The sequence below is a fragment of the Vespa velutina genome, chromosome 22 (assembly GCF_912470025.1).
Source record: "Vespa velutina chromosome 22, iVesVel2.1, whole genome shotgun sequence".
NCBI classification, from domain to species: domain Eukaryota; kingdom Metazoa; phylum Arthropoda; class Insecta; order Hymenoptera; family Vespidae; genus Vespa; species Vespa velutina.
Genome location: NC_062209.1, coordinates 3742825 through 3767249, shown reverse-complemented (window position 1 = coordinate 3767249; position 24425 = coordinate 3742825). Strand labels below are relative to the sequence as shown.

General features: G+C 31.6%; 2 protein-coding genes and 1 non-coding gene across 10 annotated transcripts in view; 2 read left to right on the top strand and 1 right to left on the bottom strand.

The window, feature by feature from the left end:
* Positions 1-230: 230 nt before the first annotated feature.
* Positions 231-6039, bottom strand: LOC124956454 (probable serine/threonine-protein kinase MARK-B). Of its 4 annotated transcripts, none has more exons than XM_047512276.1 (6): positions 5021-6039; positions 3478-4497; positions 3225-3402; positions 2831-3124; positions 2521-2763; positions 231-2067 (listed from the first exon to the last, which is right to left on the bottom strand). In XM_047512276.1, exons 1-6 carry the CDS (start codon positions 5041-5043, stop codon positions 424-426), a joined length of 3402 nt encoding a protein of 1133 aa, XP_047368232.1. In that variant the 5' UTR covers positions 5044-6039; the 3' UTR covers positions 231-423. The 4 variants fall into 4 exon arrangements, with proteins under 4 accessions (XP_047368232.1, XP_047368235.1, XP_047368234.1 ...); XM_047512279.1 differs by having other exon boundaries at positions 4712-6038; XM_047512278.1 differs by having other exon boundaries at positions 5334-6037.
* A 417-nt stretch (positions 6040-6456) lies between these two features.
* Trnah-gug lies at positions 6457-6528 on the top strand. The gene has a single exon. It is a non-coding gene; the product is annotated as a tRNA-His (tRNA).
* A 1131-nt stretch (positions 6529-7659) lies between these two features.
* The window catches only part of LOC124956592 (protein crumbs), a 35416-nt gene continuing 18650 nt past the window's right edge, over positions 7660-24425 (top strand). For 3 of the 5 annotated variants that reach the window (XM_047512592.1, XM_047512593.1, XM_047512591.1), the window contains exon 1: positions 7662-8230. In XM_047512592.1, the coding sequence (XP_047368548.1) occupies positions 8206-8230 (25 nt within the window). In that variant the 5' untranslated portion in view covers positions 7662-8205. Of the gene's footprint in view, positions 8231-24425 lie in introns of all 5 variants that reach the window. The other 2 variants (XR_007103304.1, XM_047512594.1) reach the window with 1 other exon arrangement.

Below are 24425 nucleotides of genomic sequence, written 5' to 3'. Positions count from 1 at the left end.
CATTTTCTTGGAAAGCTTAATCCTCTACCATGTCGCTTATATATATTATTCAAACTACGTACACTTATCAAATAGAAAATACTCTATTTAAATGCATTTGGCATGTCTCGTTTGTATTTGTGTCCCATCTGTTCTAATCACAGTTACTTATTTCAAACCCGAGAACAAACGATGTCACTTTCTTTTTTTTTCTTTTTTCTTTTTCTTTTTTCTTTCTCTCTCTCTCTCTCTCTCTCTCTCTCTCTCTCTCTCTCTAATACCATTACACCATTATTAGAACTATGTTAACTTAATCATTATTACACCTTTGGACATTTTTGGGCATTAAGCCCATCTTCTTAATAATACATTTGCGATCTATACATTTCCATATTTTTTCAGCTTGATATTGCGTAACGTTTAAAATATCATACGTCTAATGTCTTATTTATTTGTTTTACTTCTGCTAGCAACTGTCGATGCATCTATAACAGATCTTCGATTTCTAAAATTTTTGTGCTCGTCGTATTTGGATATATCATCTTTTCTTTTGTTACCAATGTCGGCCAATTTAGCATTATTGTGCCGTTCATTATTACTATCGATATTCTTACACGTATTTTTAACGTCTTTCAACTCTGTCTCGTACGTTTTCCGTGACGGTTGGGGCGTATAATAAAGACTAAATCGTTTTGGTTTAACTTGTTTCTGTTTCTCATTTCGTAATTCATCGGTAGAACGAAATTTTCGTCCATCTTTTCTATCCGTATAACTGGATGAATTACTAATATCGACACTACTCTCAATGGATTTCTTTGTCGAGTATTGAGGAATATAGCTAAATCTTTTAACTTTCACCGAATTTTTTATACTTGTTTTTATCCTCGACGGATTATCCTCCCCGAAAGATGACACGCCATTCTTTGAATGTCTTAATAAATCTTGCCCTTTTGTCACGTTATTGACAGAATTTGTCTTATCATCTGTATGAAGATTTCGCACCTTGGGTATTTTTGATGTATCGTTTTTAAAATTAATCTTCTTCTTCAATACCTCATCATTTGCGACTTCAACTTCTTTGCAACTATTTTGATTTGGATCGTTCGCATTATTGCATTTAATATCTTGATTAGGGGACATGCTTATATTCTCGAAGCTATCGGTAGATTCCATACTTTGAATTGAACTTGATTTTCGGCTATATGCTGATTGTGCAAACTGAATGTTTACAAAACTGTCAGATGTTTCTATATCATTACTGGAACTACCAGTAAAACTATCGCTCGAAGACGATACTGCATTGCAATTCTTGAGATCGTCACTTTTATAGATAGACTTCGTATTAGATGATAGATTCGAGTTTTCATAACTTCTTGCACTTCTTTTATTTTGCCGTTTGCTCTCTATTTTTTTACTTAACTGAAAAATCTTAATGCCTGGCGTATCTTCTTTGAAATTGATATCACTCAATGAATTTCCATTTCTTTTATTTAACGTAGTTATTCTCGATAAGTGAACACTTTTATTAGGAGGTGTATCAATGTGAAAGGAGGAGCTATTATTATAATCGCATATTAATGACGTGGAATTATCTTTACGTAAAGATAAATTTATATTTTTAGGAATACTGCTCATTGAAGAAGTTGTACTGTGTGATAATCTTGATGAATCTTCAAGATCTTCATTTTTATTAAGAGTGTTTATAAGATTGTGTACAGACTGGCCAAGAGCATGAATATCTTGCAAGCAATCAGCACTTAGAGACATAGGTCCGTCCTCACAGTTGATATCACTGGCCAAATAGATTTCATCTCTACTATCTGTAGTAGCTCTCGATTGATAACGATTCATATCAAATATCAAATTATCATCGAAAGATGATAGTACGACGTTATTCTGATTAGGCCTTTTGCTATTACCGCATATATCATTCATCCGCACATTTTCTTGAGAGCCATCATTTTTTCTTTGCTTCTTATAGTCAAACTCAAATGTGGCCAGTCTTATCGGCTTACACTGCTGATCCCCGTATTGCTCCGTCGAGTCGGTAGATGTTGTTGAGGTCTGCTTGCCTCCTAGAAAGCTCTGCTGATATACAGAGGCAGGACAAAAGAGAAAAAAAAAAGCACTGCTACAGATACAGCAAACTACTACGGAAGCATTTCTAATACCATATTATAATTCAATATAGCTATGCATGGTATGCCAATTATATTTAATACTCAAAGCAATCTAATTTTAACAATATTTTTTACAGTATAGTACAATACAGTATTTTACAGTGGCGCGATTTGGACGATTTAAACAAAAAAAGAAAAAAAAGAAAAGAAAAAAGAAAAAGAAAAAAAAAAAAAAAAAAAAAAAAAAAAACGAAACAAAAGAAAAGAAAAAAAACAAATAAATGCAAAATGAAAAATAATACTTTGTTAACAAAGGATGCTATTATGATTAAAATTATATTATCATATGGAGAAAGCCATGAGCCATGCGGGTGTATATTTAAAGGTCTTCTACTACGATATTATAAGAAAGGACAGTTACCGCTAGCCACGGATGATCAAGTACATCTTCCGCACTGAACCTAAGTTCTGGTTGTGCCTGTAGCATATTTGTGATTAATTGTTTAGCAGAATCGGAAATTGTGTCCCAGTAAGGTGAAGTGAACTCGTATTGCCCACTTAAAATACGTTCAAATAATTCTTCTTGTTCATTTTCTGGTGAAACAAATGGTGGAAAACCACATAATAATATGTATAATATCACTCCGGCTGCCCAGACGTCGATCTGAAATAAATGAACGATATTATTTAAATTCTTAAACGGCACTTATTAACATCAATTTTGTATGTACTTTTAAACCGTATCCAGTTTCTGCAAGTATCTCGGGTGCTACATATGTCGGTGTTCCGCACACGGTATAAAGATTTTCTCTCACTATTTGTGCAAGCCCAAAATCTCCTAATTTCAAACACCGAACATGACTACCCTCCATTTCAACTAAAAGATTTTCTGGTTTAACATCACGATGTACAATATGATGAGAGTGTAGATATGCTAAAGCGGATGTTAAATGTCCTATCATCACACTAGCTTCAGCTTCTGAAAATTTTGTAGCAGCAGCTATTGCATCAAATAAATCACCACCCTATAAATATAATTCGTTTCAATATAAAAACTTCAAATTACTCGAGACATATTGGCAATATAATTAAATCTGTGGATTATCAGATCATCCAAGATCATACCTTCACGAGTTCCATGACCAAAAACAATTGATCCATTGTTTCCTGTTCCGCGATCAAGCTAATTATGTTTGGATGACATACCTGACGCAGAATTGCAACTTCACTCGCCAACATCGTTTCCTTTCCTTGGCATTTATACTTATCCACAATTTTCATAGCATATTCTGCGCCTGTAGCTCTAAGATCAAAACAATTGTTAATGGAAAAAAAAACAGTGTAAATAAATAAATTATTTTTATGGAATACTATTTACTTGTGAATACAGTGTCTCACTACAGCAAAATTTCCATCTCCGATTACGTGGCCCACAGCATAATGTAAACGTAGCGGTTGAGGTAAAATTAAAGAAGATGGACTTGGGGTTCTAACTTGAGGTGTAGTAAGGACCTTTTTGCCAGATTTTCGTGGCATCCTTGGCATTGGACCATTCTGTCTATTCGAAATCCATGGACATCTACGGAAACTTTGAACACATTTGGATTCTTCGAAATCTAATTCAAAATCCTCCTGATTCGACTTTTCTGTTCCATATGCCAAAAAGATATCATCATTTTCAAAGAATTGTTCCAAAGAGGTAACTTGCTGGCCTGACAAAGTATATACTTTTCTCACAGCTCCAGAATCAAGCTTTACTACCTCTGTAATAGCCTCCATTACGTGTTCCAAGCTTGGTGCATTTCTCTTGTTCAATAACAGACGTACTACCTTTCTTGGTTTGGTACCGTGTCGTATCAATGTTACTATTCTAGCTTTCACGCACAAAGGGATAGCGCTTATTTGTCTGCCAGTACTAGTTGCAGACTGAGGTAAACCGGAAAGCGAACTTCCTCTTTTCACTTTTGAGGATGAATATTCTACCTTTTTAAAAATTTCTCCTTGTCCAGAAACTACATAGCATTTACCATCTTCTAATTCTGAAATATTTTGTATTTTTCTTCCATCCATGGTATAAATTGCTCTAACTCCATTAGGTAATGTTACACTTGATACTAAAGCTCTTGTTAAATCAGAAGCTAAGCTATCAAAACTGCGGTATCTTTCATGTGTTACCGCCATAACGACACCAGTATAAAATTTGTCACCATTTCGAAAAAATCGAACTCTTTTAGCCTTTTTCGTAGATGAAGTTCTGGCATTTGAAGACTGCCGTGCGTTAACATCCAATATCCTTTCATCTAAATTAGATATAGGTGTAGAATTTAAATCATTACTGTCTGGAAAACTACTTTCCTTGGACGGCGTGCTGCCACAATTCAATAGTTCCTCCATCATCCTGAATTAAGAAAAGAAAAAAAAAAAAAAAAAAAAAAAAAAAAAAAAAAAAAAAAAAAAAAAAAAGAAAAAAAAAGAAAAGAGAAATAGAAAGAAAATAAGAAAGAGAGAAAATATTAAATAAATAAGAACAAGGAAAAAAAATAAATAAATGATAGGTATGAACTCTTGAAATATTTTTCAAATTTTAATTACTTTAAGTTGCATATTCTTACTCGAAAGAAAATAAATTTTATCCAATGTAACTGGGTTAAGTTATTAGTCGATCAGCAAACTCAAAATAATGACTTTTATAGGTTACTTAATGTACATTAAGCTAAGTAAATTACTAAGCATATTTCACAGTTATCACGCAAAAAGATTCACAATTCAATTGATTTGACACAAGAGAAAGTTGTTCACTAACTTTATGTCCGTGCCATATAAAAAATTATATAAAACGCTAATGAAATAAATTTTTTTACATCTCACTTTCCAAATATCTCTTACGATTTTTCAAAAAACAACATACATATTGGACATACGTTATAAACAAAGGCATTTTCATAATTTGAGAAATATCACAAATATCATATATTCAACGATACTACATTATTTGTACGCGAATGGCGATACGATAAAGATTTATTAATGACTTTTAAAGACACCACACCGGTGACGAACCGATACGTAAAATTTCGAACGTTACTTAACCTACACAACACGATTGATCTTAAATATATACACAACGAATTTCTATCAAGTGTAAATATTAATGTGCCGACATATTCACATATGTAGCTATTACGAAGCTCGCACGAAAATCTTGGGAGGGAAAAAAAAGCGCGAAACACTCACCTACTCGTCAAACAGAACGTCTCTTCGAAAGAAACGAATGAAAGACGAGTTAATGAGCGAATGAATCACCAGTGGTCTGACATTTTCATGGTAACCGTGACGCGAATGGCAGACAAAAACGCAAGAGAATTTCTTTCAAAGCGTTCCCAGGACGAAACTCCTCCTCTTTTTTCCGCGCCACTCGTTGTCTCTCCCTCCTTCGCTTTCGATATTTGTGCACTTCCTACACAAGTGATACTCCGATTTTTTTATCCAGACCGTATAGAGTACATAGGAAGATAAACTTGCCAAAGTCTATAAATAAAGGCTTTTGTTAAAGAGGAAGGAAAAGGGCGAGTACGGGAGGATAAGAGAGAGAGAGAGGGAAAGTGTGTTCGAGTGAGAAAGAAACAATGACAGGCACGAGGGAGGGTTTGCGAGACGATTGGTAGTGGGATTTAAACGGGAGGGAGGAATCAGGGAGAGGGGAGGAAACGGAAATGCGAGATAAATTGTACTGAGTGCAAACACTCTCTTAAAATCCGATGGATCGAACAATATGCGTTTTATCGCACCTTAACCTCTTTTTATTTCTGAGTCGAAAGTAACTCGATTTCCAATTACGATGTTCGTCTCGTTTTCGATCGTCATCACGAAGAACGAGAAAGCGTTTTTTTTTTTTTATATATAAATCCACGAGACCAAACATTACTTATTTTTTGTATCGAATTATGTACATTATATATTTTCCCAAATACCATCACGATATTAAATATTATCAATATATATCAATTGCTTTCATTAAATTCTTTTTTTGCAATTATATTATATATATATATATATATATATATATATATCACACACACACATTATCATAAGAGAGGAATAAGAGACGAGTAAGTATTTATTCGTCCGCCAGGTGGCATTACAGGTTCATATCGCTAGTACGCCACGTATCTATATTAAAATTACCGATGTTACGTATTTATTGATTGGTCCTTAAAACTATATTTTCGATATAATTTATACAAAAAAGGATAGATCGATTTCATAATTGTATCAATTTTCTATAATTTATATAAATTTTATTTTTACTTTTAGCATAACATATGTAATATGTATAGATCTAACAAGTCCTCTGATAGCCGTGATCGTCTAGTGGTTAGGACCCTACGTTGTGGCCGTAGTAACCCAGGTTCGAATCCTGGTCACGGCAATGCCTCGACAATAAAAAGGCATTGTCACGGCAGAGGTTTTTTTTTTGTATGATTTTATTTTCGACAAGTGATTATTTTAACCACTACGTACGTACAACGAATATACATATATATATATATGTATATTCCCTTAAATTATTTAATTATTATTCTTAAAAAATAAAAAATGTGTGTACAATTGAAGCGTATATTTTTAGAATTAGGATCAGGATAAAGGTAATTTTTTAAAAGAAATCTTTTAGGTTTTATTAATACCGTAAATATCAATGTGTATTATATTCAACATGACGTCGAACTATATATACACACATGCATACGTTCAGATCCGTCGAGAGGATCGCACATCATGCATGTGACATCACTGCTGAATAATGATGTGTCTCTTACGCTCTTACAATATCCTTTCTCGCTTTTTAAATTCTTTTTTTTCTTCTCTTCGTAATAAAGCTTCGAAATTGACATTAGCATTCATCCAGGGGAGTGATGGTAGAGACAATACTTTCGATGCGAAGAGACATAATATACGTGATGTCGATGTAACGTCAAAAGCGTCGAAGATCAATGAAAAAAGAGAAGAATGTATGAATTAGCGATAAATCGTGCTTTTTGAAACACAAATATAAGATCGATCGATGATATCGGATTACGCTTTCATAATTGAAAAATTCTTATTCAGAGAGAGAGAGAGAGAGAGAGAGAGAGGCTTTGAAAGCCATTTGAGAACCACTGTATTGTACCGTATTCAGGAAAGTTCATATTCGTGATTCGCTAAAGACACATAGAAACGGTCGATCAATTAATATCGAAATAACAGTAACGACATGCGATACTTATTTATAAATAATATAATACACGAATTCGAATATTTCTATATTACAATAAAATACATGAAATATCTGCTTACGAGTTCTCACGTTTTCGCGCCAGAATTCTTTTTCCGACGCATCGCGAAAACCCGACGCACTCGGTTCGGCTGCGTTCGGGCAGGTACGTAAGTCAGTTACAGAGACGATTGGTGGGAGAATCGTAGCGGGGCCGTAAGTTGGTTAGCTAGTGGGGATTGGTGCCTGAAGAGTGGGGAGGAGTGAGAGGGGAATGGATCGTGTCGCGGGAAGGTAAACTGGCGGCGTTCTCCGGAAGAGTGCCGCAGTCTCGTTCGACGCGTGTATCTTTGCGGTAGTGCGATATTACAACGTGACTGTCTGTTACGGCGCTTAGCCGTACTCTTGGAGTGAAGGTAAGGCAAAGAAAGAGGAAGAAGAGGAGGAGGAAAGCAGCTGTGACGAGTATATACCTATGACGAGAACGCGACGGGAGATCGGTCTATCTATGTGTTGATCGGTGTATGTGGTCTCTTTCGGAAAAAGAGCGCATATACTTAAAACATAACGTTATATCGGATTAATTTCCTTTTTTTTTTATCGGAGACGCTGAGTGTGAGTGTTATAATAGAAAAACGGTATGTTACGTTATTGAAAAACGAAAAATCCTTTCGTCGTGTGCTACATTTGCGTGTGATCTACAACGGCGACGACGACAACAACGAGGAAGACGAAAACGAAGAGGACGACGGCGACGGCGACGGCGGCGACGACGACGACGACGACGACGACGACGACGACGACGACGACGACAGGGACGAAAGGTGGCGGCGTCGGCGGTGGCGGTAGAAGAAAATGCAGGCACGATACGTCGTCGCAGGTAAGAGTAGAAATAACGTTGAAAACGACGTCGAATAGTAACTGGCATACCACATCAACTGTCAGATCTTTCTTACCTACCGTACTAATCGCCATTTCAATTCTATCCTATTCCTTTTCCACCTTACAATATGAGGGTCTTACTTCTGCATGCTTTCGTGCAGGTAGATACGCACCGTAGCGTGCACCCTTCTCCCTCTTTCCCCCTTCCCTTTCTCTCTTCCTCCCCCGCCGCGTGCACTCTCTCTCTCTCTCTCTCTCTCTCTTCCACTTCACTCTCACCATTTTGTTGAGCCTTCCTTTTCTTGCGCTCGAATACGAAGCGCGTAAATTTTTTGACGCATTCTATACATGCGAGCGATCCTTTTTTTTCAACCATCCCCCTCCTCCCGCCGCCCCACCCCATTGATTTGAACACGATTCACGTAACGCGTTTCGTTTCGAGCCGATCGAGGTCAACGAACTCGATCCATGTTTCTAAACGATCCATCGCGTTCGATCATTTTCGTATGTATGTATGTATGTATGTATGTACGTAATGTAAAAAATGAACGGTCCTCCGCGTAAAACTTTTTTGTAGCAATGCAGTTCAAAAGGCTATGTAGATCACACCTGGTTTTTTTCGGAGCCACAGGTGGCGCTCGTCATATTTCTTTCTATTTTTTTTTTTTTCTACAATACTTATATGCATACGATATTTATATCCTATGTATACATTTTTTATTGTAACCTTGTAGTTATTTATTTAGAGGCATAACTTGCTTCTCGTTTTAACTCGTTTTAACTTGAAAATTCGTTGCTCAAAAATCTAGATCTTTCTAACTTAAATTAGTTTTATTAATAACGCAATATAGACATAATAGTAATAGAATCAAATTAAACGAGTACGAATATATGATTGGATATCTAATTAATCATTAGCGAAATCATAGTGATTATGATTATTAAAAGTTAAGAAAGTTTAAAGGAATTTCTACGTAGGATCGTTGAACGTTCTCATTATAACAAGTCGAAACCGAAAACGATCTTTTTTTTTTTTTATTCACGTAATAAATCTCGTATATCTAAGTTCGTAATTGGCATTTATCGAATCGACTAATTCGAAATAATCGATCACGAGGCGATTGTTTTGATATACATAAGTGTGTGCGTGTGCGTGAGAGAGAGAGAGAGAGAGAGAGAGAGAGAAAGAGAGAGAGAGATCTAATTTATAATTTATAATTTTACGAGAAATCTTTCGCAAAATTATCGTCGTTAGAAATTTTGTCGTAAATCTCGTTCCCAGCACGGAGTAGAATCGAGTAGAAACGGGTAGCAACTCTCTCGCGGTTTTGACTCTACCTACGGCATGTCTTGCCTTTTACCGCAACTGCTGATCTTCGATTCGCGCGAGTTCCCATCGAACACACGCCCGAAGAGTAGCGATTCCGTTCGTTGTAAAATCAACGACGTATCTATCAATATTTCTTTTTTCCTTTTTTTTCTTTTTAACATTTAACAATAATTACATACGTAACTCTCGTTAGTACTTTGGTTATTTTTTCTCTTTTTTTTTTTTCGCGATGTTTGCGTTCGGTATAGAAAACAAAAAACATTGTGTAAATAAGGTCGTGTAAAAATTGATTTACGAAAAAATATAAAACTTGTATTATGTTAAAGTAAACTATACAAAAAGCTACTTGAAACATAGAAATAGCGTATAGTAAAAATATTTTATTTAATAAACTCACGAATAACAAAATTAATGCGTCGAGTAAAACGAATGAAAAGTATTTTCTTTTTTTAAATTAATACGCGATCTTCGTGACGTTATCTGTGAATTAATTAATGTGCATTTTTGCAAACATGTAAAATGAAACGTGTTAAAATCGTTCAACTGCGAATTGTATAAAAAAAATACCGTGTAAAATTTATCGAAAATTTGATATTTTCAAATGACAATTCCTCACAAATTTCCTAATCCGATATTTTCCAAATTCTTAAGCAATAAATAAATAAATATACTCTTATGTCGACAGAGCATCGATATGACGAAAAAAAAGCTTCATCAATGACTGAATCGTAAGAAAGAAAGAACATTTCATGATTTTTTTTTATTATTTAATCAAAATCTCGTTATAATATCACTGCGAACATCATATCGAAGGACTCTACGAACGACCATAAATTTTTATGCGATTTGGAAGAATATAAGAAGGGCATTTCGAAAATTTATATGTATATATATTGATCATTTTCTTTATAATATACTATTAATTAATAAGAATACTGAAATAGAAGTTTTTTGAAAATACATTTATATATAATAAACAGAAGATCGCTACAATGAAAGAAGATTCTGCCCTTGAGACGTGATCACATTTAGATTATATATAAAGGGAAAGAAATAAAAGCGACAAAAGAAACAAGTGGGAAGAATTTTCTCACGTTAAAATGAGAACGTCTACGTAGCTTCTTACTATATAAGGGCAAAACGAATACTTCTCTCTGGTAAATGGATATCCTTTTTTTAAATTCTACTATAAATGGTATCGCGCTATATCAAGAATAGAATGGCTTTTTTTTCAATTTTTAGAAAGCATCGGATGATTCGACACAACTATGAACTAATCCTCCTAATAAGATTTTATTTCGGTTGATATTCCAAGTAAATATCATTTACGTGGTATGCATTACTCAAATAATCTATGTATATATCTAATGATCGTATACGCTCAAATGTCTCGCACTATCTTAATGTTTTCAATACAAAAATAAAACTGTTTCATTTCAAAATTATCATGATAACACGTCACCGAATTAACATGTTCTTTCGAATCATTTCACCGTATTTTCACAATTATTTTCCCACAATCTTATTTTATTAAGTAAAAGATTCATAATTATTTGTACAAATGGTATGATGACGTCAGCATGATATTATAAAGTTAAACAAAATGACAAATGATAATAATGGATAATTATCTATAATCGTTAAAGAAGCCAATGAATTATTATTCGTTTAAAATATATCCATTTAAAAATCACAAATAAATCTTATATTTTCTCCCTCATTTTATTTTATTCGTTTTGTATTATTTGTTTTAATATTACAAAGAAAAAGAAAAAGAAAAAATTTATTTATAAAATTTTTCCAATAATCCATCTTTCCTCATCTTCGATCTTCCAATTCTCATCTTTAATGAGCTCGGATGGTAGATCTTTCTAAAAACTACGCATATTTATACCGTTTTTACCTTCATACGCTCGATTAGTTCCGTGAAACGTACTTTTTCCTTTAATCAAGGCACCAGGGATCTTTACATTTAACTAAAAAGGGAAAATAACAAAAAAAGACAAAAAGAAAAAAAGACAAAAAGAAAAAAAAAGAAAAACTGGCTCGGCCACTAAAGAAATTGTTCGAACGCTTCTCCATTGAAATCTCTTAAACGACCTTAATGCCTCCTACCGAGCTACGCAGACTTTTCTTTTTACCTAAACGCGTTATCAATTGTTTCAATATGGCAGGAATTTCAAAAGAAAAATGTATTGATGAACGAGACGTGATTTCCATTATGACGATATACATAGGCTATAGCATTTTAATGACGTTTGAAATTTATGTTAAACGATAAAATCGATGATTTGTAGTAAACGAAGTGCAAGTGATAGGTTTCGTATTTTTGAGATATATCATTTTCATTATCACTCGAACAAATATCGGTCATGCACGAAAGATTATAAATATGGATATTATTAAAAATTTCGATGAAATTTGAATCGATCGATTTTTACATGCATGACTGTATAATAAATATATAATATAGTATATAGATATATTAATAGGTATATAATACATATGGGATAAATATTTTATGTGATATAATTATCGAAAAAAAAAATGAAAATTCAACGATTAAAGCATGTAATAATTGTCGCTTATAACTTATAATTGCGTTTAACGATTCATAAATAACATATAAAAAATTGTTATTACTGAAATGTGCGAATACATCCGTACAAATTCTGTTCTTAGTTCCGAATATTATACGTGCATTATACGTAAATACGTAGTTACGTTTGCTTAATTAACAAATTTCAGTTGTGTTTGCGTACATATATCATTTTATATTGTGATGCATATATATATACGTATTGTCACTTGTAGTAATAATGTATCATCGAAATACGAAATATAACCGGACATTATTATTTCATTTCTTAAATGAAGGCTGCTTTGGTGTCTTATTAACAATATTTAATTGTCATTAAATATTGTTGAAAACGTTCGATAAAATTCCATGGATCATGTGCATTGCGTGCTCTGAATTACTCACGACAGATCGATATAGATATTAGTGTAACGACCTCGAAAGTTGACTCTCGCGAATCGAAATAATTAAGGGCTTTTCTATTTATACGTCATCGAGTAACAATTCGATGATATAGATATTATTTTTCATAGCTCCTATATTTTTACGTATTATATACTAGATATTATAGATATAATACTACATGTATATACGTAAAACATATGTATTTACGGGCAAGAAACTTGAAAGTTTCCTTCGATCATACGATAGGATGCGTTCACAGTCCGTCGAACTCGGTAGATATCGATTGCTGTAAATCTTGTTGTTGCAACAACGTCTTTCGTTTTCGTCGGTAAAAGCTTATTTTCTTCGGATGAACCTTGTGAAATGCTTCATAGTTTTACGCATTATGAATATACATGAAATTATGTATACACAGAGTATATACACATATTACATATGTGTGTCTACATATATATATATGTATATATATATATATACATATATATACACGTATATATTTACACAGCCACACTAGAAAATGAAGAGAGAGAGAGAATCTGAAATCATTAATTGTTTAAATTACTTTTATTTCAATTCCATTTTCCATTTCATATTGATGAGACTTTTTTAAGGAAACTAAGAAATGTAGATAAAAGGTATTTTATTTAATAATACATATAAATACTCTTTATATATTAATAAATATATATATATATATTTATTAATATATAAAGGAATTTGAAATATATAAGTAATTTTTCCTTTTTAACAGCCATTTTCTTTCTCCTGTCCCAGACTCATGATTCCTTTGATGCAATCGAAAGATTACTACTTACTTAGATTACTACATGTATTTAAACATTTATTAAATGAAAACAAAATTTTATAAGATTATTTTAATTCGGATTATCATTCAGTAATCGAATCGTTTCACTTTGAGGATAGACCATCTTTTTTATAAGCAATCTACTTATATATGTTAAAATTCGCTCTTCATTTCATTAATAGATACCAGAAATTATAATGGAATAACCAAATATTTATGTACCGAGACGAATAAAATTTTCAGGATATGGTGCTGAAATTAGTTGTTTCCGTAAACTTTCGCGAAACTCCTATATAATAGTACTATATATGCAAACTTTTCAGTTGTTGTTGTTGTTGTTGTTATTGCTGTTGTTGGATTATTGTCATTCTTTCGAGGAAGAAAGCGAGGCGTACCTACTTGCTTATTTTTTAACGTAGAAATACATATATTAAAATGTCGCTTAAAAATATTCATTTAAAGATAGCGAAACCATTCAATTAAATAGAACTAATATCTATCGACCGTAATTAACGTTAAGACTTTCAGGAAATATTCAGTAATAATCGATTTTATCGTACACTTGTTAGATAAGTTTCTATTTTTTCCCCTTTTCTTTTCCTTTTGTTTCTTTTCTTTCGAATAACTCGAATACTAAAAACAATAACTGGATTCTTTAAGGAAGTAATTAAGAAGCTTATAAATTTATGTACCTAAATAGGTGTGTGTATACATACATATATATATATATATATATATGCATGTACATAATATTAAGCATTCGAATACCAGAGCATTGTTGCACAATGCAGACGGATATACCGAGATCTATTGAAACAATCGCAACAAGACTTTTTCATTCCATTTTTCAACAAGTTTATTTTCATTAACTCTTAACATTTCAAACGATGAATGATGGCAAATATTAATCGGCAATGATAATAAATAGTTAAATACTCGAGTTAAATAATCGAGTGCGTTAATTCGCAAGGTATTATAGTTTAGAATGATTCTGCTTATATACATTTACATACGTAACATTTAAAATCTAGATTGTAAAAAAAAAAGTAAAAGAAAAGAACAGAAAAAAAGAAAGAAAAAAAAATAAACGAACGAATTTGTAAAATCGATGGGGTATGGAGTGATAAATGGGAGAAAAAAAAGAAAATCGAAAAGGGAAAAATTCTTTTTGAATTTCTGTAAATTGAGCACGACGTTGACAGGCAACAGTACATAGAGGCAACTTTTCTACAGTAGGGAAAGCAATCGAAGAGTTTTCTTCGTTCGAGTCTCTTGAGGACACAGGTGTGGAAGCCATGTCTGGGCAAAGCCGAAAGGCCTCGTCACGCAGCGCGCACACGCATACGGATACGTGCACCTGGTGATGAGGAAGGAGAGAAAGAGAGAGAAAGATAGAGTTAGAGCTAGTTAGTCAACTAGTCTTATTCCTTTCCACCATTTCTTTTTCTCCTCATCCTTTTCTTTTTCCTATGAAACGACTCTTAACCGCCTTTTGTTTCTCTTAGTCAGCGAAAAAGGAAGCCACTGGATTTTTTTCGAGCATCGTAAAGTGTTTTACATTTGTGCTCGCATATTTGCATTTATAAAAGAACGAAATTATATTGTATCTTATTGCGTTCTTTCCTTTTTCTTTCTTCCTATTTCTTTTTCTTTTCCTTCGTTTTATTTTTTCCTTCGTCGAACAAATATCTTATGAAAAAACGAATCGATCCTATCGCCGATAAACCATATGGCTGTTATCGTTTTAATCTTTTCAAGCAATTTTATTATTATATTATATATTTCCATCGATTTCTCACGCATAATTAATTTCAATTTTCGTATTTATACGCTTTCTGTAAAGTAATCAGTAATAAATATAGAACCATATGCTATCCCAAATTATATTACCCTATAATAATATTAACAGTAACAATGGATAATAATCCTATGAAATTTATCTTTGTTTCTCGAAAATCACGTTTTAGGAATTTATCCCATCGGTTCCCGATGAATGATGCTTTTGAAATCTATTTTATATTTGATTTAAATAAATCGGAAAAAAATCTTATTGAGAGAAATATGTTTATCCAATGAAATGAAATTAATTTGGATGATCTACACTTTTGGCACTGTACCTTAATCAATGTCTCAACTCAACTATACGTCATTTGTATGAATGCTCATCAGTAGAAAGATATTATGGAGATTATATTTCTAATGAGCAAATTTATATCCAAAAAATGCACTTCGTGTGAGAACATCACTTTTTCAAATTAAAAAAAAAAAAAAAAAAAAAAAAAAAAGAAAAAAAAAAATATTTTTCATTTTTTTTCCTTTTCTTTTACTTCTCAAAATTCTTTTTTTTTCTTTTCGTATTTTAAATTTGACATAATGGCGTTCCAAAGAAAGAATTTGCCACTGTGAAACGAGTTGTTTTAACGCGAACAAAAATTAAATCTTCCATTAAAAGATTATAAAAGTAATGAAAGGTTAAAACATATGAAATTCATTTCGCTCATTCCTTACGACTTTTCTTTCATCAGTAGCAAAAATTCAGCAGCAGAAAAAGTATCGATATCGCTAATTATAAGTATAAACGTTGAGATCAGTGTTAATATTTCAAAGATTTCCACTGTTTACTTTTTCTCCAATTAGGAAAATTGATTGACTTGATATACTTTCAAAGCGTACGAAAGCTAACATGAAAATGCGAACTGCTCGTTGTTCGACATCGACTTTGAAACCAGTTTGACGATGATTCATTGAAAGATATCGAATTCTTTGCGTCTTACGATCATTAATGTCTCCTTGTTTCGACTACTTTCGTCATTATAGCGAGAGTCGTTAAGTTTATCGATAATGAATACGTCTTAAGTATAATATTCAAATACAAAATTTTTTTCATGTTATATTTAAGAACAGTATATTTACCGAACGAATTTCTCGGATTTTTTAAACAATACAAATTTATTTTTTAAAATTAATATTAAAGATATCGTAGATTTCTAGATATCTATGGTTAAAAAGATAGTTCTATTAGAAAAATTGTTTTCTTAATTTATATTTAATTTATTATTTATTTTGGAATTTATTACATTAACTACTTTCTTTATAAAAACAATTAGTAGATAATACATTATGTAAAGTGGTGTTACCACTTAATGGAATAGCCGATTAAAAACTTAATATTTGTATTACGAGGAATATATTTTTTCTTTTAATTAAATCAAAATGAAAATTATTTCGTGGTCTAGAAATATCTCTTTTCACATAATATATAATATAACGTAGGATTTTTTCTTCTTTAATGTTTTGTTTTTATCTAATTATGGAAATGTGTCTTCATGAAATAATAAGTGAAAAGAAAAAATTTTTTGTGAATACCAAATTGAGTGAAAGAAAAAAAATGACATATGTTTATTGCTTCGTTTCTGTTGATGAGGTAGAGTGAAATATTTTCTATGGAAAAAAGAGATTCATGGAAAAGCTGACGCAACAGGGACATCCTTTATAGCCATGTGTTATTTATCAGAGTCAAACGATTGTCAAGGAATTTTTCTTTCCTATATCGAGTTTCTTGTCTTTTCGAAGATAATTAAATGGCATAGTGCATTCCTTATATCTTCACTTTTACTCAAGTCTCTTTGAATATGTACACACACACACACACACACACACACACATATATATATATATATATATATATATATATATATAGATAGTTTGTTCCTTATATTGGATTATAATAACAATTTCTTTGATTGTCACCTTTTTTGACTATAAATCAAGGAGATGCATCACTCCAGAAAATTTGTTTTCATCTACATCTTCGTATTTTTTTCCAGATATTCTGTTCTGAAAATAATGAAGTAATAAAATATAAAAATGTACAAATCAAAATATACATGTATTATATTTATTGGAAAGTGATCTTTGGGTAAAAAGAAAAGAATTTTTAAAAAATACATCTGTCCTTTTGATCGAGTAAACTAAAATTTCTTGTTAATCTAATCAATGTCGTAACGTCGAATATATATAGTACAATGAAATATATCAAAATTGAAGGAATTTTTATGCTTCAAAGCAACGAACGTGTCTCGTCTAATGCGACCCGATTTTCGAGCAGAGTTGCGTTTAAAAAGTCAACGATTCAAATGGAACAACTCGAACGGAAAGCTCGTTAAAACACGGTTCATTGGACGAACGAACAATCGGCTGTATGGAGGTAGGAATTAGCGGAACTTTTGCGATGCGAGGAAACACGTTTGATTCGCGATCCGGTAGCTTCGGAACGAGGATTAATTAAAAAGAATCGCTTATCTGTTACCTCTAATGAACACGTTTTCGTTTAAAGCAAGAGAAATTCTTCTATGTGTATCTGCCGCATATCGCATTGGGAGAACGTACCAAGTCCATCTTTGTTTATTTAATTTTTAAAATCGAATTAATTGAATAATTTATCTTTATCTATATAGATAGTGTATCGTTTAACAAAATTTTATTATTTATTTATTTATATAATTAAGATATACGATATTATATATCTTATATAATATACATTGCGATTTCGTACGATGAAAATAGCAAACAATTACGGAGTTATCAAATGAAATTTCGTTTCGAAGTTTGAAATTCTATTGTTCGAACTTTGAATTCGTTCGAATTTGGACGTCATTAATTTTCAGAATTGCTTGAAATCTCATTTCGTTCGCTTAATGAGCGATTCTTTATGTTATTCAATAAAATTTTGTGTGCGAAGTATCGTATAAAGATCGATTCAGACATTTCAGTACAGTCTTCAGTTCCGATTGTTCGGCCATAGTAATTTTAATATTATTGTATGTAATTTAGATGTAGATATACGTTCGCTTGTCTCGGTTCAGTCACCGATCCTTTCAAACACAACTCCTCTAATATAAATTACGAAGATGGAAATGAGACCGAACAGAATTGTCTGGATCGATTTCAAAGGACTGCTGTTTATTGCGTCAATATTTTTAAATATTTCTAATCGGTATTTTAAATAAACGATCAGTATTTATAACAAAATATCAGTACGTAATATAAGCGATCAGATTGATACAAGAACTGTCAGTATATTGATTGAAATATTGGAAAGTATAATAATTTGTCAGTATTTTTTAAATAACTGATTAGTGTTTATAATAATAAACCTTGACATTTAATTATTTATACCGATCATTTTTTTTACAAAATATTTATCATTAATTAATAAAAATATTTATCGAATAAATAGAATTGAGATAATAGATGGAGAATTTATAGCCTAGCATGGGAATTCGTCTCATTTTCTATATTCTATATCTCTCTTTCCGTCTCTTGAAAACTTTTTTTGGTATGGAAAAGCGGAAAGCAAAGCAGTGAAAATCGTTCAATTGAGTACTAGCATAGACCTTGCCGTTGACACTTGCCAGATCAGCATCAGGCACTCTCGAGTGCTTTCGTCTCGTACAGACCACTCTTACAATGAGAAAGAATGGTGCATCCGTCTGTCTCTCTCTCTCTCTCTCTCTCTCTCTCTCCCTCTCTCTCTCCATTTATCTGCCTTTCTCTTACTCAAATCGCTTTTGACCTGATCGTGAGAAAGATTTCTCGTCTCTTCTTATTCTCCTCGAGTGGCACTACAAAATTTCTATAGGTTAAACGAAATCTCGTTCGAACAATTATTTGTTTCTATCGCAACCATTTTCAGTTTTTACAAAATTATGAAACAAATGTAGGCCAATATTTAATAATTAACGAGATATTAACGTCTGAAATTACAAGTGAAAATTATAAACGTCTATTTAATCAAATAATACTTGCAATGTTACAAAATGTACGAAGTATGATTAGAAGATGTCGATTGAATTATTGAGGTGAATAAATTATTATTGTTTCTTTTTTGTTCAAAAATTTGTTTAAGTTAAAATGTAATGTGACATTGTCTTCATATATTATATCCTGTTGTCGACATTGTACCGTAATTTGTATACTCTCCTCTTTTATGTCAATAGATCAATGAGAATGCAGAATAACGATATTAAGAAAAAATATATAAAAAATAAAACAAGACCGACATCCTTCGATCATCGCAAAAAAAGAATGATCTTATTGTAGCAATTAGTGGTTTGGGGTTTAAAACAAGAAATTAATTAAATGAAAACAACTCGTTCTGCCGATGAGTCCTATCACGAATTCAAATGCGGAATATTTACATATGTATCTATGTATCTATGTAAGAGTTACTAGTTTATCGCGTAGATATAGAAGACTATCGATTATTCATTACATCGAAAAGATATGGATCTAAGGGTTAGTAGCGAAGCTGCAGAAAGCTTTTGTAGCATGTATGCCTCTTCTTTATGGCTTCTTCTCCCCACGCAGTTTACTTTCTCGCACTATGATATCTCCCAAACAGTACTGGGATGCTTTTATTATCGTAATAAGACAAATATGGACAATTCACTGCATATCACTTTTCCTTCACTGCTTTTGTTTATATCCATTTTTACTGATTTAACAAACTTTCGTTACACTAAACAAAAAATTTTGTAAAATATTTTGCACGTTTAATTACGAAACTTTTCTTAATATATACATATATTTTTTTTCTCTATTATTTACTTCTAACAAAGGAGACTCTTATAATATATAATCGACCAATGTAAAAAATATTTAGAAATATTTCTAGTAAACTCTTTAATTTTTTAACGAGATATTTTATTCATCGATTTGACTGGTCAAGTTCATCATTTTCTATATATTTTGCTCTTTTCAAAATCATCGTCTTTAATATTACATTCTCTCGGCTTCCTCTCTCGACTGTTTTTCTCTCGACTGCTTCTCTCGACTGCTCGTCGCCATATTTCTCGTTCGAGTGACGCGATTCCTTCCTTCCTGTGGATACGTATGCTCGCTTTTAATACGAGAGAGAGAGAGAGAGAGAGAGAGAGAGAGAGAAAGAAAGAAAGAGAGAGAGAGAGAGAGAGAGAGAGAGAGAGAGAGATCAACAATTGTATCTGTGGGCGTAGTTGTTTCTATCGTCTCGAAGCACAAAAGGATCGCCATGGTCGAGGCGACGTTGTGTTTTTAGAACGCGTACATGGCTCTTTCAAAAGTATGCCTCTCCGAGCGGACAATGAAACTTCGACTCGTGTTTGTATCATATATCTATCTGTTTACAAGTTAAACGCGTTTGACGAGAAAATGCGTACGAAGAGATAGAAAGAAATCCTCTTTAGTTTAAAGAGTAATGTTAAAATGATATACGGCTGACACTGATTCTTTTTTTCCTTCGTTTCTATTTTGAATATTTTTTTTTCGTCAGTAAATATCTGTCCCTGTAAAAAGAGAAAAATAATTCGAACATATTAAATGTTCAAATTCAGTTTTTATTAGTTATAATTATATCCTTTCATTTCTATTACACCAAATAACCAAAATATCAAATTACTAAAATTAAATACAATTTTAATTTCTTTATTTTTACAAACTAATAACATCGTCTAAACAAATTTAAAAATTATTTTCAAAATTTTCTTACGAACTTAAAAATTATTTTTAAAAATAAATTACTTCGCATTCGTTTGTCACTCTTGTTAACGCTTAATTCAGTTTCAGGATAAGCCAATTCCAGATAAGCGATTCGATTTTAATATTTTCTTCTACAACGATTTTCCATGTCGTATCTATAATGTGCGCGCGTCTATGAACGTCAACCACGTGACATGGAACGTGTCATTATACTGCTGTCCTCCACAATGTCCCGATCGAAGCACAATGCTGCGGGAATTTATCCGTGCGAAGCGCACGAAATGCTTCTCTGCTTCTGTCTGTCTGTCTGGCTCTCTATTTACCTATTTGACTCTCTCTCTCTCTTTGCTCTGTCTGTCTGTCTGTCTCTCTCTCTCTCTGTCGATCTCACCCTCTGTCTTCACCTATCCTTTTATATCTTTTTCTCTCTCTCATTTTCTTTTTCTCTTTTATAATTTCTACATCCTTTTTGTCTTCCGTTCTTACTTCCGCTCATGGAAACGCATGCTTGATTTTCTGCTATGTCGACACACATTTTTTCTCTCTCTCTCTCTCTCTCTCTCTTTCTTTCTTTCTCATTCAACAAGGCAAAACCGTACTCCGATATATTCAATTTTATTTAAATTTTGTGATAGTAATATTTAAGTGTACAATGAAATCTTATGGGAACATCATAAAACTAAAAGGAAATGAATTATTTACGATGCAAGAATACGAAAGTTTATTTTTCTAGTTTCAAGTTTACTTTTATAGATTTTTAATTAAACAAGATTAAGAAGATTTATTGAACTTTACGCTAACTTCAATTTTAAAGCGATTCCACATCTACTTAATCTATTACAGACACTCACACATGTGTACATGACGATTATCGAAAGACGACTTTTAGTTGAATTTTGTTATAAAATTAAATTACATCGTTATAAAATTATATTAAATTATATTAAATCTTTATAGTTTCTGTAATAATTCATTATATTTGTTATAATGCTAGTTTGTTAGTTGGAATATTTTTGTTAAGATGTTTTGAAAAAAGGGAATAAGAAACACTTGAAAGAAGGGAATTCTAGAAAGAGAATAATGATTATGATATCAAAATAATAATAATAAAAATAATAACAATATTAATAATAACAATAACAATAATATAATTACGATAATATTATAATACTAGTAAGACTAACAGTTATCATTATATATCTATATAAAATGAAGATGACTATAATGACGGTGATAATAATAGCATTGAGTGAGAATAAAGAGGAATTGAATGTAACACAATTTAGCATTTTTATCTAATAAAATTCTTTGCCTAATATTAGGTTTCTATGTATATAGATATACCTATAAAGAAAAAATCAATAAGATTTATTACTAGACTACTATGCGCAAGGTTAATGTGGAAAGGATTAAATGATAATAATTCGTAACTTTTAGATATTTATCGAAAGTTTAAAAAATTGATACGAACAAATCTTTGCATACATATTCTATTTTTTACGTTTCTTGACTTGTTAATATTATTTATAAGATTGTAGAAATCGTTTCATACTGTTTTATCTCCAATTGGTACTTTCAATTTATTTATAAAGAAATTGAAGTAGAAAATCTTTCAAAGCCAACCAGACGAAGGAGAAACAAACATCGTCACATTTTCGTATAAAGATATAATTGAAGCAGCTTACGATAGCATTTTACGTGAGTTTTTGTAAAATTTCAAACCGTTAGATTGTCGCCGTTAAAAAAAATAAAAAGAAAATAAAAAAAAGAAAGAAAGAAGAAAAATAATCAATAAAAAATACGTTTAACGGGTACGATCAATGAAACGGCAAATCACAGTCACCCTATTAAAGAGTCGCCAGTTCCTTCTTACTAGTAATTTCTCCTCCCGTTATTATTGATTATGGCAGTGTGCAACGGCTTATCCTTGCTTAACCTGAAGAGCTCGTTTCTTGAGTGTACCTATTTGTAAAATAATAGCTTCGTGAATCGCACAAAAATCTGAAAAAAGTAATTACAATAGAATTCAAAGAACGATTGACAAAAGTACAAATAATAAGATACTTTTTAAAAGCTACTCGACATATTCTATATTAATATTTTACATTTTTATATTTTTTTTATAATTTTCTTATATTGAACTTCACATTCGAAAAGAAAAATTATTATAGATTAAAAAAAACATAATATAGCTTTAAAAATAAATATGAATGATGTGTTAATATTCAATTTCAATCTTGAACATATCATTTTCTTTTCATTCTTTTTTTTTTACTAATAAAATATTTATCTGACATATATAGTTGACATTAAAAAAAAAAAAAAAAAAAAAAAAATTGAACTTTGAATAACCTAAATTCTTATTTGTTAAGAACGAAACGAAAGGGAATAAAACGAATCATTATCTACTGTTTATCTTACTTATTATTTCTTCTCGTTAATATTACTCACACTTTTTCTCCTGCATATATACATACATAAATACATGCATACATACATGTATACACATACGCACACACACGCACATAGATATACATTATTTGACATATCCCTCATACCGTTTTGCATCAAAGATGCGCTTTCACCGTTCATCTCATTACGCAAGTCGACTATATACGACTACCTTGTGAAATTCACGCGGGTGAAATTAATCTCGTTTAATATAGAGACGAGACAGAGAGGAATTGAATACGATGCCTGCACTCTGACACGCTCTTACCGCCGATATATTATTATTCTATTACTCGGTAGCGAATAAAAAATCTAATGAGAAGAGTGATAAAGTGAAAGAATAAAAGTAAAATAATATACCTACATATAGGTTTATATATATACATATATCCATACAGTGTCCCAACGAAAAGTGTATCACCAGGATTATTATGAAATTTAGTGAATTTTTTCACCAAAAACACCGGAACAAAGCAATTTTTATTACAGCTATATCATAGAGGACGTTGTTATCAAGATACGGAAGTAATAACATGGAAATAGATATTTTAAGCCTAATATGGTAATATGATAACATCAATACGAATCAAACGAGTACCTACAGTGTCTACCTTTTCAACGATATTTCATCGAGTTATAGTATTTCGAAATTTAACAAACTGTATAATCATTAGATATATTCTTTATGAGTACTTCTAATGATTACGATTTTTCGAGGAAAGATAGATAAATAAATAAAACAAGAAACAAGAAAAAAAATTCATTGATTTATCATTTGTTATCGGACTTATACGGAGAAAATTGATAGGATTATTCCGATTACAATGTTTGTTAAAATTCAAAGCGTTATAACTCGATGAAATATCGATGAAGAAGTATACTGTAAGTGTTCACTCAATTCGTATTTTCTATAACTTTTGTTAGGATTAAAATATCTATTTTCATTAAAAAAAAAAACTTGTCATGAGTTTCGTCTCTTAACAACAGCATCCTCTATGAAATAAATGCAATGAATTTTTCCACAGAGCTTAACTTTTATTTTAAATATTCTGCTTGTAAAAAACCAATAGAATCGGAGATATTTAGCCGTATCTGTTAAAATTAGA

Excerpts from the sequence above, each read along its gene's own strand:
- LOC124956454 (XM_047512276.1), bottom strand. The coding sequence starts at position 5,043 with ATGAAAATGCCTTTGTTTATAAC. Across the intron at positions 3,403-3,477 it reads GTGAGACACTGTATTCACAA|AGCTACAGGCGCAGAATATG; the intron begins GTAAATAGTATT and ends TTTTGATCTTAG. Across the intron at positions 2,764-2,830 it reads AAACTGGATACGGTTTAAAA|ATCGACGTCTGGGCAGCCGG; the intron begins GTACATACAAAA and ends CATTTATTTCAG.